Here is a 17080-nt window from a genome sequence, read left to right as displayed (position 1 = left end):
GTTTCTCCTCCCTCTGGAAAGCGGTGGTGCTCCTGAGCGCACGGGAGATTTGAGTGTTTGACCCCTGCACAGGGGAGGTCCCTGAGGTTGCATTGGGTGAACGCAGATATAGCAATAAATAGGAAACAAATCCCCACAAGAAAGCAGCCTTGGGCTTCTGCCTGCTTGCTGAAGCTGCCAGCCTCCAGCTGCTACAAACTCCCACCTTGTGTCCCCAAAGTATCTGACGCCCACTTTGCAGTAACGCAGAGCAGGGCTGTCAGTGCAGCTGCCTCCCTTCTGGGGAACAGGACCCATGTCGAGACACGACAGGCGCCCACAATCTGAACTCTCCAGAAACCATTGCAGGCATTTTTGCTCCAACAAGCTTTCTCAGCTGGGAGTCTCTCTGCCTTAAGGTGTTCACTTTGTTCCCCTTTAAAAACTATTTTTAGCTATTTGTTATAACCATTTGTGAATTGCCTTAGCATGGATGTAAAAGGCAGTTGAATAATGCAATAATAATGTTTGGGGCCCATCTGATCTCAGCCCTGCCTTTGGCCACCTGACCTCCTCCTGCACAGTAGCATCTCAGCAGGGTCTGCCCCACTGATGAAGTGGGGTCAGGGCAGCGGCCTTGTCAGCCCCTTGTGTGTTCTGAAGTGACTTGCCTCTTCCGCCTTCCAGGCCAAGTACGATGCTCTTAAGAAGCAGATGGACTCCATGGAGATGGAGGTGATGGAGGCCCGTCTTATCCGTGCCGCTGAGCTCAACGGCGAGATGGACGACGATGACTCAGGTGGGCCTCCCTAAAAAACATTCACAGTCCCTGCTCCTTGTCTTGGCTGTGTCCAGCTCCCCCATTCTCTGTCCATTCTCCAGTCCTTCCTTCCTTCCTTCCTTCCTTCCTTCCTTCCTTCCTTCCTTCCTTCCTTTTGAATCTATATACGGCCCTATACCCGCATGTCTCAGGGCGGTTCACAGAATAAAATCAGAATATAAAACCACAGAATACATAATTCTATTTGGCAGTAGTCTGAATTATGCAAAGCAGATGGATTTCAGATAGCTCAAGCTTTGGTCTCTTATGTTTAAAGTTAAGTTACTAGTCCTCATGGTTTGGAGAGGCTGGTCTGGAAATGTAAGTGTTTAGATTTGACAGATTAATAGAGGGCAAGGCTGTCAGTGGTGACTTGCCATGATGGCTCTGTTCTGTCACCTCCATCAGAGGCATAATGCCTCTGAATGCCAGTTGCTGCGAATCGCAGGGGGACAGAGTGATCTTGCGCTTGGGTCCTGCTGGTGAGCTTCCCCTTGGGGCATCTGGTTGGCCACTGTGAGAACTAGAGGATCCATTGGCCTGATCCAGCCAGACTCGTCTTATGTCCTTACATTTTCATTTCTGAACCCAACCCATCTGCCACCAAGTTCTTGCTCCACAAAGGGATAAGGACGAGTTTTTTTTCTCCCAGCTCATCCTTGGCTGCCTAACCTCTGTTCCATCTCTGCCTCCTTCTCCTTGCAGGTGGCGAGTGGCGCCTGAAGTATGAGCGCGCCGTCCGCGAGATCGATTTCACCAAGAAGCGTCTGCAGCAGGAGTTTGAGGACAAGCTGGAGGTGGAGCAGCAGGGCAAGAGGCAGCTGGAGCGACGGGTCAGTTTTCTCTCTCTTTCACAGTCACCTGGCCTCTCCTCCTCCTCCCTCTCCCTTCAGCACACCTTGATGCGCTGGGCACCGGGCAGCCCTTTCCTCTGTGCTGCCAAAGCCCATCCCCTCTCTCTCAGTTTCCCAGGATGCCTTGCTCTTCCCACCCTTTTCTGCCACAACTCGTGACTAATTGGCGGGAGTTGCGTGCTCTTGCGAGGTCCTTTGTGCAGTTGTCTGTATCATTTAAGTTTTTAAAAGCACTCTCCACTGTTTTGCTTTGCCACCTCTGCTTTTATGGGCATGTTGTGTTGGCTGCTGGCACAGTGTAGCAACTTAGTTGCCGTTGCACAACGAGTCCCACAACCTTCCCTTCTTTCCTCCTAAAATGGGGGGGGGGGCGTGATTTCTGGCCAGACTTGGGCACCACTTGGGAAGAAGGAAACAGGCTGACCATTGCAGTGGCCTGTGTCATGTGGCCCATGATGCTGTCTTAATTCTCCTGGGAACAGTTTGCTCTGTAAACGCACTGGGAGATCCACTTGCTGTCTGGTCGTGGCACATATTAAACCTTTTGTGAGAGAGAAAGTGAGAGGGAGAGAGAGAGAGATTGGAATGGAGAGGGTTTGTGTGGGGAGGGGCAGAAATTTGGACTAAGTCAATCGTTCAGTACCCTCCAAGCCCACAAATGGCTATGCCCTGCCTCTATGGCTGGATTTATTTATTTATTTTTATTGAATTCTTATACTGCCTTGTACCCGCAGGTCTTGAGGTGGTTCACAGAATAAAATCAGAACATAAAACCACAAAATACATAATCAAAATAAAAACAACAACCCAATAACACCCCCCCCCAAATAAAACCTCACACATTTTAAAAGGGCATAGGAGGCAGCAATGTTCCTGGATACCCCTTGATGGAAGCTGCAGGAGTGGGAGAGAACTCTTGTGCCTGGTTCCTGCTTGTTGGCTTCCCATAAAGGGCACCTGATCATCCCATCTGACCAGCCAGCGTGAAAACAGGATACTGGACGAGATGGGTCTTCTTTGGCCTGACTCAGCAGCCAGTCTCTTCTTCAGGAGAGCCTCCATGCCCAGGCACAGTCTACCTCTGAATACCAGCTGATGGGGAACAGCAACTGGAGAGGGGCTGTTGCGCTCAGGCCCTGCTTGTGGACTTCCCTTTGGGGCATCTGGTTGGCCACTGTGAGAAAGGGACACTGGACTAGATGGGCCATTGGCCTGATCCAGCAGCCAGGCTTTTCTCCCAGGTCCTCTGACGGCCCTCTTCCCTTCACAGCTGACCGACTTGCAAGCGGACAGCGAGGAGAGCCAGCGTGCCCTGCAGACGCTGAAGAAGAAGTGCCAGCGGCTGACGGCCGAGCTGCAGGACACCAAGCTGCACTTGGAAGGCCAGCAAGGCCGCAACCATGAGCTGGAGAAGAAGCAGCGCAGGTGAGAGGCGGGTGGTGGGGAGGGCCTTGAGCCAGTCGCCGGGCAGGAGTGGGAAGAGCTCTGCCTTGTAAGATCCCCAAGGCCTGCCGACTGCAGCTGGGTGTGGAAGAGCAGCCCACTGGTGCTGGTGGCCGTTGTAGAACAGTTCCAATTCCCTGATGCACCTTCCCAGCCATAGACTGTGGCAACCTCCATGTGCAAAGTACAGATCTATTCTTAGCACAAATCAGGAATTCCAACAGGTGCTTTTTAGGGAAGGGGCTTTGGGTGTGGGAGGCCTCTTTCTGCTGTTGCTGTGGCTTTGGAATGCTTCTCACATCTGTCACTATGACACTCAAAACAGCATGCAGTGCAGCAGGGGAGAGTCCCAAGGTGGTCTCCCCCCTCCAGGCACTGACTGGGCCCTGACCTTCAGCAAGATGGCATCATCATCTGACCTGAGAACGTGTCCAGGGACCTATGGTGAAGCAATCTGGGAGTCAGAAACCCGTGTCTCATCTACTTCAGATCATTTTGTTCGTTTGTTCTCCAAGGAGCTCAGGGTGGTGTACACACTTCTCCCCCTCCCCATTTTAATCTCACAACAACCTTGTGAAGTAGGCTAGGCTGAGAGATAGTGACTGGCTCAAAGTCACCCAGTGGGGTTTACGCCCAAGGGAAGATTTGAACCCTGGTCGCCCAGGTCCTGGTTCAGGATTCTAACCACCGCACCACATTGCCTCTTCCACCCAGCTGATCTGCCGATAGAGCCCAGTCGACTTTCTGCTCAGTCTGGTTCTGTAGGAACAAATTTCTGACGTCCCCTTGTAGCATAGCTGTCAACGTTTCCCTTTTTTAAAGGCAAATTCCCTTATTCCGAATAGGATTCCTCACAAGAAAAGGGAAAAGTTGACAGCTATGCCTTGTAGCACCTGCCTCAGGGTGTGTTGGTGGGAGCACAGCTCAACAATGCAGCCCGTGAAGTCCAGTCCTAGGTCCATTCACCCCCGCCCAGTGCTGTGTAATTTTAATTATTGGGTGGAATTCAGCATTGTGCTAATTTGACCGTCAAGAACAGAAGAAGAACCTGCTGGATCAGGCCAGTGGCCCACCTAGTCCCATATCTTGTCCTCCAGTGGCCGACCAGATGCCTGTGGGAAACCTTCAAACAGGAGCTGAGCATCAGAGCGATCTCCCTGTGGTTTCTAGCATCTGGTGGTCAGAAGCATTGCTGCCCACCCAGCCATGGAGGCAGAGCAGAGCCGTAGTAAGACAGTAAGAGCTGTTTGACAGTGGAATTTGCTGCCAAGGAGTGTGGTGGAGTCTCCTTCTTTGGAGGTCTTTAAGCAGAGGCTTGACAACCATATGTCAGGAGTGCTCTGATGGTGTTTCCTGCTTGGCAGGGGGTTGGACTCGATGGCCCTTGTGGTCTCTTCCAACTCTATGATTCTATGATTCTATGATATCCTGGCTAGTAACCTTCGATGGCCCTCACCTCCTCCACGAAATGGTCTAAGCCTCTTTTAAAGCAGTCGTCTAAGTTGGTGGCCATCGCTGCCTCCTTTGCAAGTGAGTTCCACAGTTTAACTATGTGCAGGTTTCTCTGCTCCTTCCCCAGGAGAGCCCCCACCCCCAGTTTAGCTTGCCACCCCCAGGAGTCCCATCGCAGAGTGTCCCCTCCTGTGCGGAAGATGCCAGCTGTGTCTCTGCGGGTGCTACTGCCTTGTCCCTGTGCGTTGCAGAGATTCACCTAACTTTCCTCTCCCCACCAATCTGCATCTCATTTCACTGCTCAACTTTGTTGGGGCAGAATGGCCAGAGAAGGCAGCCTGTGTGTGTCCCTCCCCCAACCCCCCGCCGCTGCTGTTTGCTGCAAATCCAGGTAGTGCCATCTAATGATGAGCAATTAAGGAACTGAGAAGTTGTCTGGAGAGCCGTTAGCATCAGAGCATGGACTGTGCCCTCCATCCTTCTCCCCCCTCCCCCTGCCCTCTCCTTCCCTCACCATCTCCTCTCCCATTACGAGACTCCGTTCACTTTTTTTTCCTCCTAAGGAAAAAAATGTTATTAAGCAGTGGAGACGCTTTCATCTCATTATGGTAATGATCACACGGCAGAAAGAGAGAGGAAGAAAAGAGAGAGACCCAGCGAGTGAGAGAATCAACCTAATTAATTTCAATTTCCGAAGAGCAGAGCCCGCGTTAATGCCGCTATTTATTACTCGGCGCGGAGAAGAATGGGGATTAGTTGACTGGACGTTTAACATGGGTCACTAAATAAATGGGCGGGCGACACTGATGTTTCACCACGGAGCCAAGGATAGAAATTGGAGAGGAGTTTGTGCCGGCTCCGCTGTGGCTTTCTCCCGCCCTGCAAGAGAGGGTCCTTGAGGCCTCCGGTGACGTAGGGCAGGACCCCTGGGTGGCTCTAGTCAGTGGGGTTCACACACCCCATGGGGTTCATCTGGAGCCCCAGATACCAGTCATTTGAGTTTGGCTAGCTCTGTTGCACAGCTGACAGAAGGAATAAAAAGAGTTCTCCTGCCTCAGGCCAAGGCTCCATGTCATCCAGCATTCTGGGTTCCAGCTGTGGCTAGCCCTGGAAAGCCCACAAGTGGGGCAGGAGAGGCAACAGGCCTTCTCTTGGTCTTTGCCTCCAGCATCTATCGTGATGCTGCTTTTTGTTTTAAGGCCACATCTAGCCCAAGTTACCCTGTGTTATCTTCACAACAACCCTATAAGGTTGTTAGCTGGGGACAGTCTCTCTCCCTCTCCCTCTCTGGCTGGGCAGGGATTTGAACTCAGGGCTTCCCTGATTTGATCTGTAACTGCTGTGCCACCCATAAACATCAGAAGAGTCCTGCTGGATGAGGCCAAAGGGGGCCCCATCTAGCCCGGCATCCTGTGGTCTGCTAGATTTCCCAGGGGGGAGCCAGAAAGCAAGACCTGAGCACAACAGCGCCTTCCCCACTTGAGATTCCCAGCGGAAATATTGCTTCCAAGAGCACAGCCATTGTGGCTAGTATCCAGAACAAGATGCTCGGCTAGCTGGGCCCCAGACCCAGCAGGAACTCCGAACGCTGTGTGTGCCTGTGCCTGCTTGGTAGCCCTCCTTTCCTGTGCAGGCTTTCATCTTCATTGACTTTTCTGCTCGCTGTCTCTCTCTGCCAGCAAGCCCTTAACCCCACCTTCCCACACACCTTGCATCCTCCACACCTCTCTTAATTTCCCCTCCAGCTCCCCGACAATAACAGGCAGGATCTTTCGTTTAGCAATTCAGGGAAGGCACCGGGGAGGATTCTCTGCAATTTGCTCCCTGCTTTGCGGCTCTTCTGGTGGAAATTAAAGGCTTGTAAACAGAGGAGTTGAGAGGTCCCCAGCTGAGAGCAGGTTTAAAGCAGAGGGGTGGGGGGGAAGGCTCTTGGCAGGGGACCCAGCTAGCGAGTGGCAGGCGGGTGGCAGGCGGTAGCTTCAAGAGGGAGGGGGGCGGGAAGGAGGCGAAACGAGCTCCCCATGGCTGTGCCAGGGCTCTGTGTGCGCAGCTATCGAGGCTGCAGGTTGATTTCAAAACAGCGAGGTGGGAGCAGGCTTGCCTCCAGAATCACCCGTCCATCAGGTCTTCCGCCGTGCGATCAGTTCAATAGCAAGTGCAGAATTCAGCTTTTGTGAGGAAACCCTTTAATTTCCCCCTGTTTTCTTTTCATTGAGCTAACATCATTAGCAACACACACACATACCAGGCTGGTACAATAAAAGTAAAAGTTTGAGTATGCTTTTAAACATGGGATAAAATAAAACCCATTAGTGTTACCGGTGGGATGAATCTTAGAGAGCAATAATAGCATATATTATTGAATCAACCAAATCCATTGATAAGCAGAGGGAGGTGATGGACCGTGTTGTTCCTTATTGACATATGTAATAAAAAGAAAGCAAACCTCTGCAATTTTTATTTTTTAAAAACATTTTCCCCTGGAAGTGCATAGCTTGTGGGTTGAGCTTTATCTAATAAAGCAAGTTCCCACACCAGAAATAAATACTGGCCTTGTTCAGATCTCTCCAGAAACAAGCCATTGTGGTTCTAATACCCATCAAAAATGGAAGTATTAGCAGTTCATTAAAAACAACTTTTTAAAAAGCAAAATTCTTGCTTTTCTGGCTGCTGGGATAAGATCAGGTGCATGTGAGCAGCTCTCAAACCGACGTTCTCAGTTTATGGTTTGGGCCTGAAGAAGCTTCTTTCGGCAGGGGCCCTAATTCAAGGACAGACACCGTCATGCTCCCGATTTAAGAACATAAGAAGGGCCTGCTGGATCAGGCCGGTGGCCCATCTAGTCCAGCATCTTGTTCTCACCGGATGCCCCACAGGGAAACCTGCAAGCAATCACAGCAATCTCCCTTCTTTGCGGTTTCCAGCAACTGGTATTCAGAAGCAGTGCTGCCTCCAGCTGTGGTGGCAGATAGCCCTTCTTTTCCATGAATTTGTCTATTCCTTTTTTAAAGCCACCCAAGTTACTGGCCCTCACTGCCTCCTGTGGAGTGGAGTTCCATAGTTCAATGTTAATAGTTGTGATGTTCCTGGGAGCAGGGTGGAGCCCAGGGGCCTCCCAGCCTCTTACCTAGTGGTGGCAGTTCCCAGCTGGACCTCAGTATGGAGTCCTGAGACTCTTCCATGTCTTGCCACCATCTGAGCCACAGTTTGTGCGAATGTGGAGCAAGACCTTCACTGGCACACAGGCCTTGGAAGTCTTGCTTAAACTCTGCCCTCCCATCCTTCAGAAAACACCACCACAATGGTTCTGTTAAATTAGGCATGCTCTTGTTTTTGCCTTGTCCCCAGAGTTTTCTTAACGGTGCTGCTGCGTTGCTTTTAGTGAAGTTGTTGGTTCATAATTTCAGTTTATTGTTTGTGTTTTTTAAATTACGTTTGAGAGCTGCTTCGGCGGACACCCCCCCCACAGCAACATATACATATTTATATTAAATTAAACATGCAGCAGATGGAGTTGCACTAAGGAATGGAGGAAGGCAGCTGTTGCTGCAGCCCAGGTGGCAGAGGGAGCAGGCTAGGTATCCTCAGCCAGCAGAGCGCAGACTCTGAGTTGCGCATGTGTCTCTCTCACCCACAGGTTTGACAGCGAGCTCTCACAGGCCCACGAAGAGGCCCATCGCGAGAAGCTGGGCCGGGAGAAGCTGGGGCGCGAGAAGGACATGCTCATCGCCGAGGTGTTCAGCCTCAAGCAGCAGCTTGAGGTGGGTGCTCTGTCCTGCAGCGTTGAAAACTGAACCCCCCCCCCCAAAAAAGGGAAATGAGGACCTAGCTTTGCATGCATAAGGTCCCAGATTCAGTCACAGAATCATAGAGTTGGAAGGGGGACCCCCCAAGGATTGTCTAGTCCAACCCCCAGCAATGCAGGAATCTCAACTAAGGCATCCTGGACAAATGGTCCTACTACCTCTGCTTAAAACCCCCCCAGTGAAGGAGAGTCCAGTGTCGGAAAGTTCTTCCTAATGTTTAGCCAGAATCTCCTTTCTTGTCCCATGATTCCCCAACAGTGTCTCTGAGCAGGGATGGAATAGCCACTGAGGCCCAGAGTGCCAGTGCTGGTCAGTGTCATCATTCCTGAGTATGATGGAAGAATGGTCTGGTTTGGGGAATGGCTGCACTTCAGCAGCGCAACACCTTTCTTGCGTGCAGGAAGCCCAAGGTCCCATTCTCGACGTCTCTGGGAATGACGGGAAGCCAGTCTACAGATGATACCAAGCTAGGTGGACCAATGGTCCGACTCTGTATGAGGCGACTTCCTGTGTTCCCAGGGAAGGCTGGGAAAGGGCCTTGCTGGAGCTCTCCCTCAGCTGTGTGGCTTCGGGTGCCTTCAGCCCAGCAAGGGTCCTTCCCTAAGCTGTGTGCTCTGAAGGAAAACTCTCCCTCCACTTTCACCCGATGGCCTTTTCTTGGGATCCAGAGCAGCAGCACCTGTCTCATGAGGGGCTGCCTGGGGCTTTTGAGCTTCCCTGCCTGGCACATAAACATTCCCCGCGTCCCTCCCTTCCCAGGAGAAGGAGTCCAGCATCACCAGCGTCACCCAGAAGGTGGAGTCCCTGGAGGCCGAGCTGCAGGACCTCTCCTCCCAGGAGTCCAAGGATGAGGCATCTCTGGCCAAGGTGCGGAAGCAGCTCCGGGACCTGGAGGCCAAGGCCAAAGACCAGGAGGAGGAGCTGGACGAGCAGGCAGGCACCATCCAGATGCTGGAGCAGGTAAGGCCTGGTCCGGGCGGGGCCTCCTCCTCCTCCTCCTCCTCTCTCTCTCTCTGCCGGCTCTGGCTCTGCCGGTTTTCTGGGTGTGCCGGTTTCACAGGGGTGTGTGGGCCGTCCCGTCCTCTTCCCTTCACACACCTGAGCTGCTGCCGCCGCCGCCGCCACCGTGATTCTTCTTCTTCTGCGGCTCCAGTTCGGCTGGTTGGAGCCTCGGCAGCCGGCCCCAGGAGAGGGAGAGGTGTCTGCCTTTGCGACTCCGGAAGGTGCCGACAGGCAGGCAGACGCAGCCATGCAGGCTGCGGAGGCAGCGGCGGCAAGGCGAGTAAGTAATTGCCTTTCAGAGCCATTGATCCGGAGGGGCTGGCGTGCTCCCCATGTGTCGGAGCTTTGTGCGCCGGCCTGGCTCGCAGCTCAGTGCCCAGCTGCTCCCAGTGTGGCCTTACCCCAGCATGAGCCGGGCAGAGGGGGGAAGATGGCAGCGGCTGGCAAAACAAGCCAGATCAATGCGAGAGCCCACAGCGGCCTCTCTGCCTCTTGGTTGGCGGCAGCGGCGGCTGGTGGGCCTTTCATTCCCACCAGCTAAATGAAAGAGCTTTTTAAGTGTGATAGAGTACAGGTGGTGCTGATGGGACTGGCGAGGTTGCGCTGAGCTATTTGAGATAACTATCTCTCTCTAGAAAGAGTGTACAGTGGTACCTCGGGTTACATACACTTCAGGTTACAGACTCCGCTAACCCAGAAATAGTACCTCGGGTCAAGTACTTTGCTTCAGGATGAGAACAGAAATCGCGTGGCGGCAGCAGCGGGAGGCCCCGTTAGCTAAAGTGGTGCTTCAGGTTAAGAACAGTTTCAAGTTAAGAATGGACCTCCGGAACGAATTAAGTACTTAACCCGAGGTATCACTGTAGGAGCAGAGGAAGCTGCCTCCTACTGAGCCACGCCATGGAGCCACCTTGCTTGGCTTTGTCTACAATGACTGGCAGCAACTCAGCCCTACCAGGAGATGCCACTGGGGACTGGACTGGGCCCGGGTGCCTTTGACGAGGGAGCCTGTGCAGCTCCGCTGTCGAGTTTTATCGCTGCATGTTGGGCTCTTTCATCCCCGTCCACAGCAAGGAGCGGCCGTCCCTCTTCCAGACCGCCTCACACTGATCTATTTCAATTGCCAATATCACTGTTGCCGTTTTCAATAATTTTAGTGTTCAGTGCAACGAATTAAGTACTTAACCCGAGGTACCACTGTATATGTCATGTGGGGGGGATGGCAAGGGGACTGGTGAGCAGGGCAATCACATAGAATCATAGGATTGTCAAGTTTGAAAAGGGTCCTGAGGGTCATCTAGTCTGACCCCCCTGCAATTCAGGAACCGCAGCTCAAGAATCCCTGAGAGGTGGCCATCCAGCCTGTTTAAAAGCCTGTGTGCACCACCTTCCGAGGGAGTCCGTCCTCCTGTTGACCAGCTCTTACCTTTGGATAGTTTTCCCTCCTTGCTTGTAATTTGAATCCATTGCTTGAGGTCCTCGCCTCTAGAGCAGCAGAAAAGGAGCTTGCTCTGCTTTCCCTGTGACAGCGTTTTACTAGGGGCTGGGCCCCTGCTCTCTCCCTTCATCAACTACCCCTGCCATTCCCCGCTGCATTAACACCCTAGAGCAGGATTTTCCAAATTTGGGTCTTCGGCTGCTACAATTCCCATCGTCCCTGACTACTGGTCCTGCTAGCTAGGGATGATGGGAGTTGTAGTCCAGTAGCAGCTGGAGACCCAAGTTTGGGAAACCCTGCCCTAGAGCTTCCCCTTTTCTTTACACAAATCCAAGATTGCCATGGGGCAAATCTCCTAATCAGGGCGCGTGATGACAGCCTTGCATTTTTATGTATATAGGAAAATATACATATTGATGACTGAAAATGACAAAGGCAAAGGCCGGCAATTAGCTTTCCAGCAGGGCCAAGTTGAGATGTGTTGAAGGGTCTCTGCCTCCCCTGCTTACTTCATGGGCAGTGGGCTTGGGTCGTGTCCCCCTAAACGGAAGCATAGAATTGTAGAGTTGGAAAGGACCACAAGGGTCATCTAGTCCATCCCCCTGTAATGCAGGAATGAATTTTTGGGCTAACATGGGGCTCAAACCCCTGACCCTGAGATTAAGAGTCTCATGCTCTACTGGCTGAGTTTTCCCAGCAGTCCTGTATTCACTATTATTTCTATTTATTATACTTCTATATCACCCTTTCCTCCAAATACTTCAGCTTCTAACAGCAGAAGACTTAAGACTGAATTTGGAAATCTATTTGAGATCTGGCAGGGAGCCCACAAAGGGTTTGCAAGTTCTTGAGCCTTTGCTGCTGAGCTGGCCACGTAGCTCTGCCTTTGACCTCTGGACCCAAAGGACTTGGCTCCTGGTCTGTTCAGGGTGCTAGTCCCTGGTGTGTGCTGGGCTGTATGTGAAGTGGCATGGCTCAGTGACCAGGGAGATAATGGATGCTGTGCTCTAGCCGCAGGTTAGCAATCCTTGCTTTAAGAGAAACCTGGGGTTCCTCTCTGAACACCGGTTGCTGGGAATCGCAGTTTGGGAGATTTTCTGTTGTGCTCATGTCCCGCTTGTGGGGTTCCCACTGGGGCAGCTGGCTGGTCCCTGTGAGAACAGGAGGCTGGATGAGGTGGGCCATGAGCTCCATCCAGCAGGCTGTTCTTATGGTTGTAGCCCACCTTAGAGTAAACCCATTGAAATTAATAGACCTGACTAACTTAGGGTATTAATTTCAATGGGCCTGCTCCGAGATAAAAAGTACCGGTAGTTAGATGTAGCCCTTATGAGGTCCATTATTTAAAATCCAATTTATATTTCTTACGAACCTCAAAATGAGCACTGTTGCGTCAATCCAGCTAGGACCTGAGCACAACAGCATTCTGCCCTCCTGCGGTTCCCTGCACAGAGATGGACAGAGTTGAGTTTCCTTGCAAATACTGGTAGGTTGTGGTCCTGGGTGGAGTAGGGAAGAGAAGTCCTTTTGTGTAGGTCAGTGCAGGGAAGGAGGGAAAGAAGGAGAACATCTCTTGGGCCAGCTGGGTCTGCTGTGCTCTGTGCCATCCAGTAGCAAAACTGATCTCGTTTGGGTGGGGAGACCATTTTTTGCTGTTGTGGGTGGGTGGGGAATGTAAGCAGGTTAGGCAGTGCAATGTCCCTTTCCCCTTCGGTGCATTTGCTCTGCCTTCTTTGCCATGGACCCTTCCAGGCCTGTGCAGAGAGAGAGGCAAAGTCCGAGCCTTCCTCCATTGGGCGTCTCATCGGTTCCTTCTCTCCCTACCCTTCAGGCCAAACTCCGGTTGGAGATGGAGATGGAGAGGCTGCGGCAGACGCATTCCAAGGAAGTGGAGAGCCGTGATGAGGAGGTGGAGGAGATCAGGCAGTCCTGCCAGAAGAAGGTGAGAAAGGCTGTGGGTGGTTTCACAAGCCCTTTAGGAGCCAGAGAACCCTGGCTTGTATCCCAATACAGTTCTCTCATTGTATGTATATGTATATGTATATGTATATGTATATGTATATGGGTGTGTGTGTATATATATAGAGAGAGAGAGAGATACACAGAGTAAAATCATACTGTATTCAGAACTCAAAAACATCAGTTCCCACTCCCCACCAGTGGCAGCCACCCCTTCCCCAGAGAGTTTAATGTCATCCACACATCAAAAGCATATTCATAGTACTTGGTTACAGCAGGAACAGTCAGATTAAAGTAAAGGAGAAAGGATTTCAGGCTTGTCAGCAATGAAGTAGGATGCGTACAAGGTGGTAGAAGTTGAAATAGGGCACCCTAAAGCACTTCCTTGTTGCCTTGGTGATCCAGGCATAAACAGAAATGCTGCAGACAAGTGTCTGCTAAAAGCAAAAGATAAAAGAGATTCAAGACATACACTGGCCAAGTGTCAGACTTGTATTGGGTTGGAATTCGGTTATGACCACCTTGTCTGTTCACACATTCAGTAAAGGAGTTACCAACTCAGTTTTAATCTGACAGGGCCCATCAAAATCAATAGACCTAAATTAGCCATTGACCATGTGGGTTTTCAGTGGGTAGGAGTAGCACTGGATAGAAAGAAGCCCCTGGGTTGCTGAGGCTTTTCCGTGAGACTTACCTTACACACCCCTATAAGTAACGGGGGCACTTGCTGCCATGTGAAGCCCCTTCTGGGTGTCCTCTGGGCCCTGCTTCTTCCTCATCACAGCAAGGCCTTGAAATGAAATATGCTGCTTCCTGGGAGCTGCAGGGGATCAGCCTCTGTCCCAATTAGCAGGGCAGGAGCCCAAGCTCCAGGGTGGCTGGCAGCAGGAAGTGACTGTGGCGCAAGGCAATTTCCCCTCCCGTTTCCTGGTTCTGCCTTCCTGCTACATACCAGGCAGCTGTTTAGCATCCCCACCCTCCTTCGCCTTAGAACAAGGCACACACAGATGAAAAACATTAGAACATAAATGCAGCACTTTGCATGTATATAGCCCTGCATTTTGCACATACATAAACCATCTCAGCGATCCTTAAGAACAATCTGGTCAGTGTAATTATCCTTGGCTGCAGAGAAGGGCGAAGGGAGGCAGAGGTTGGGAGCATGCTTTGCACTGGAGGAAGCATTTCAATTGGGGACTTCCTGGCTGAGAGTCAAGGTGCATCTCTCTTTCTCTCTGAAAATTAATAAATCATGAAATTTCACACTCGGAGGACAAGTCAATACCGGGAAGCATTCAGCTCCTGAGGGAGGCAGAAAACGAGGATGTTTGCAGAATTATTCCATTTGAGTGTGTTATGGCTGTTTTCCTGAAGCCAGGGGGGCCGTTAAGGTCTTTTGGGGGAAGGCCCTCATTCAAAAGGTCCCTTACCACCACCACCAGCAGCAGCAGCTCTGATTCTACCCTTTTCAAGAAGCTAAGTATGGATTTTGCCTTCAGGTCATCAGCAAGGCTGAGTTTTCATTTCATTTAGCAAAGCCTTTCTGCCTGACTCTGGAGTTGAGAGAGACAGAGACCTCAGTTCGGAAAACCAAGCTGTGAGCCAGGAAGCCCCTCAACTGAAACCCTTTCCTCCTGAAATCCCGGAGAGCCGCTGTCAGTCATTTGATTGATTGATTGATTGATTGATTGATTGATTTTAAACACACACAAACACACGGCAACTTAGCAGCAGACACTGTTTTGGTGCCAGGTAAAGATTTAACCTCTTTCCCCTGCTCTTTTGTGGACTGAGATGATTCTAGTCTTAGTGGTTGCTGTGGGGGTAACAAGGTCTTATTGTCTATATCACACCCACCTGTCAGTCACTTGTCAGATCAGCTCTGATGTGAGCACTTGCTGCTGTGATTGGAGATAAAGTCTCTTCTTTCCAATTGTAGGGTTGTAACCAGCTAAGTTTTACTCAGAGTAGATACTTGGAAATGAATGAACCTAATTAACCTAATGGCCATTAACTTCAAGAGGCCTGCTGTTGCATACCACCCACAGTGTTTTTATATGATCCATTTCTTTCTTTTTCACTATGGTATAATATGTTTATGCTTTTAAATGTCAGTGGCTCGGAGAGTAACAAGTGACTAATAAACATAATAAATAATAATAAAAGTACTAGGAGGCTGCTGAATAAGCTGAAGCAAAATTTGAATCTGGGCCAGGCTGTGGAGCTGGTTTTCTGTGCCACAGTTCTGTCCTGGAACACGCAAAGTATGAATAGTTTGCAGAGAGTGCCTTGGACCACATGCAGAGTGCATTTATTTCACCCCGAGACATCTGGGAGGAGAGGTCCATGCTTTGAGAGAGGCTGGGGTCTCCTACTTCCTTCCCTCTCCCCCTCCCCCTACTTTTTAGATATAAAGTGCTAATGATGGCCGAGAAGGGCTCTGGCCTCTGTGCTGCTTTGAGTGATAGTTTTGTGCCCTTCCAGGCCTCCTGCCTTTGGTCTCTCTGTCCAGCCAAACCCTTCCTGTCCCTGACCAGTGTGATCAGTCACTCTTCCCCCACAGCGTGATTTCCTCTCTGCCTACGCTGATCCCATTAGCCGAGTGACACAGCCCTGGCCAGCACGAACCTGCAATTATCTAAATGAACATTTTCCTGAGCTTGCTCCTCTTGAGATCCTGCTGCAGGCAAGCAGCTCTTAGTCATGGCCCTGTGTGCAGGGGATGCAGCTGGGGGAATCGTTTGGCCTCCTCTCCAGGGGGTGGTCTGCTTCCCACATGGCTGGGGCCTAGGGTCACTAAAGGGCCCTCCCCCTTGGCTGTGAGGAGGTCTCCCCTCTTAATGCTGCCCACTGTTTTTCCATCCATCCATCCATTCATTTGTTGTTGCTGTTTAGTCGTTTAGTCTTGTCTGACTCTTCGTGACCCCCTGGACCAGAGCACGCCAGGCACTCCTGTCTTCCACTGCCTCCCGTAGTTTGGTCAAACTCATGCTGGTAGCTTCGAGAACACTGCCCAACCATCTCGTCCTCCGTCGTCCCCTTCTCCTTGCGCCCTCCATCTTTCCCAACATCAGGGTCTTTTCCAGGGAGTCTTCTCTTCTCATGAGGTGGCCAAAGTCTTGGAGCCTCAGCTTCAGGATCTGTCCTTCCAGTGAGCACCCAGGGCTGATTTCCTTCAGAATGGAGAGGTTTGATCTTCTTGCAGTCCATGGGACTCTCAAGAGTCTCCTCCAGCACCAGAATTCAAAAGCATCAATTCTTTGGCAATCAGCCTTCTTTATGGTCCAGCTCTCACTTCCATACATCACTACTGGGAAAATCCATTCATGCACCAAGGTATTACAAATTCTGAAATGTTTTGAACTTTTGTGTTCATGTGACATTCTGTTCCCTGTTTGGAGGCCATATGTATACCTCTGAAAACCAGGTGCTGAGGACATGGAAACAGGACTTGCTTCCACCTTGCTGTGCTTTTTTAAGCTTCCAAGAGGAATACACCTGTGCTATAAAGTGCCATGATACCACTTTAAACCATCATGGCTTCCCCCAAAGAATTCTGGGAGCTGTGGTTTGTTAAGGAAGACTGGAAGTCACTAGGAAGGCCTCCTATTCCTCCCTTGGAGAGCCACACAGAGCTTCAAATGACCCGCAGGCTGCCAGCAGCAGCAGCAGCAGCCTCCCCAGGTCCACCAAGGAAGACCCCCTCAGGACTCCTCTGCTTGCTTTGTGTACCCCACAGCTGAAGCAGATGGAGATGCAGCTGGAGGAGGAATACGAGGAGAAGCAGAAGGTGCTGCGGGAGAAGAGGGACCTGGAAGGGAAACTGTCAGCCGTCAGCGACCAGGTACGGACGATGGCGGGAGCAGGGGAAGAGAGGGTGGGCGAGGGCTGCTGTAGCAGAACCCCCTCTCACCCTTTCCCCTTCATACCTCTCCTCTTCCTCCCTGCAACCCTCCAGGTCGGCCAGCGGGACTTTGAGACGGAGAAGCGTCTGCGCAAGGATCTGAAACGTACCAAGGCCCTCCTGTCCGACGCTCAGGTCATGCTTGACCATCTGAAGAACAACGCGCCCAGCAAGCGGGAGATTGCGCAGCTGAAGAACCAGGTGCTGGGAGAGGGGGCTGGGAACGGGGGTGGCGTGGGGGGAGCAGGCAGAGAAATGAATGAAACTCTTTCGGGGGGGGGGGTAGACAATGGACAGTAGACTCAGGAGACAATATGGAGCTGGATGGACCCAGCAGTCCTGTGTAGCTGTTGGCCCTGCAGGGGTTTCCATCATCATTCTCCACTCAGGCCGGCTCTTATTATTTATTTATTTCATAAATAA

At 51.4% G+C, this 17080-nt stretch overlaps 1 protein-coding gene across 17 annotated transcripts in view; it reads left to right on the top strand.

Annotated features, from left to right (window-relative positions):
- Nucleotides 1-17080, top strand: part of MYO18A (myosin XVIIIA) — a 146974-nt gene that overhangs the window by 103163 nt on the left and 26731 nt on the right. For all 17 annotated transcript variants that reach the window (XM_080982729.1, XM_080982728.1, XM_080982724.1 and 14 more), the window contains 8 exons: nucleotides 667-778; nucleotides 1505-1632; nucleotides 2924-3078; nucleotides 8186-8309; nucleotides 9114-9314; nucleotides 12626-12736; nucleotides 16493-16597; nucleotides 16712-16858. In XM_080982729.1, the coding sequence (XP_080838855.1) occupies nucleotides 667-778; nucleotides 1505-1632; nucleotides 2924-3078; nucleotides 8186-8309; nucleotides 9114-9314; nucleotides 12626-12736; nucleotides 16493-16597; nucleotides 16712-16858 (1083 nt within the window). The remainder of the gene's footprint in view (nucleotides 1-666; nucleotides 779-1504; nucleotides 1633-2923; nucleotides 3079-8185; nucleotides 8310-9113; nucleotides 9315-12625; nucleotides 12737-16492; nucleotides 16598-16711; nucleotides 16859-17080) is intronic.

Source organism: Podarcis pityusensis (assembly GCF_964106645.2).
Source record: "Podarcis pityusensis genome assembly, chromosome: 15".
Classification (NCBI taxonomy): Eukaryota; Metazoa; Chordata; class Lepidosauria; order Squamata; family Lacertidae; genus Podarcis; species Podarcis pityusensis.
This window is presented reverse-complemented; position numbering and strand designations above follow the sequence as displayed.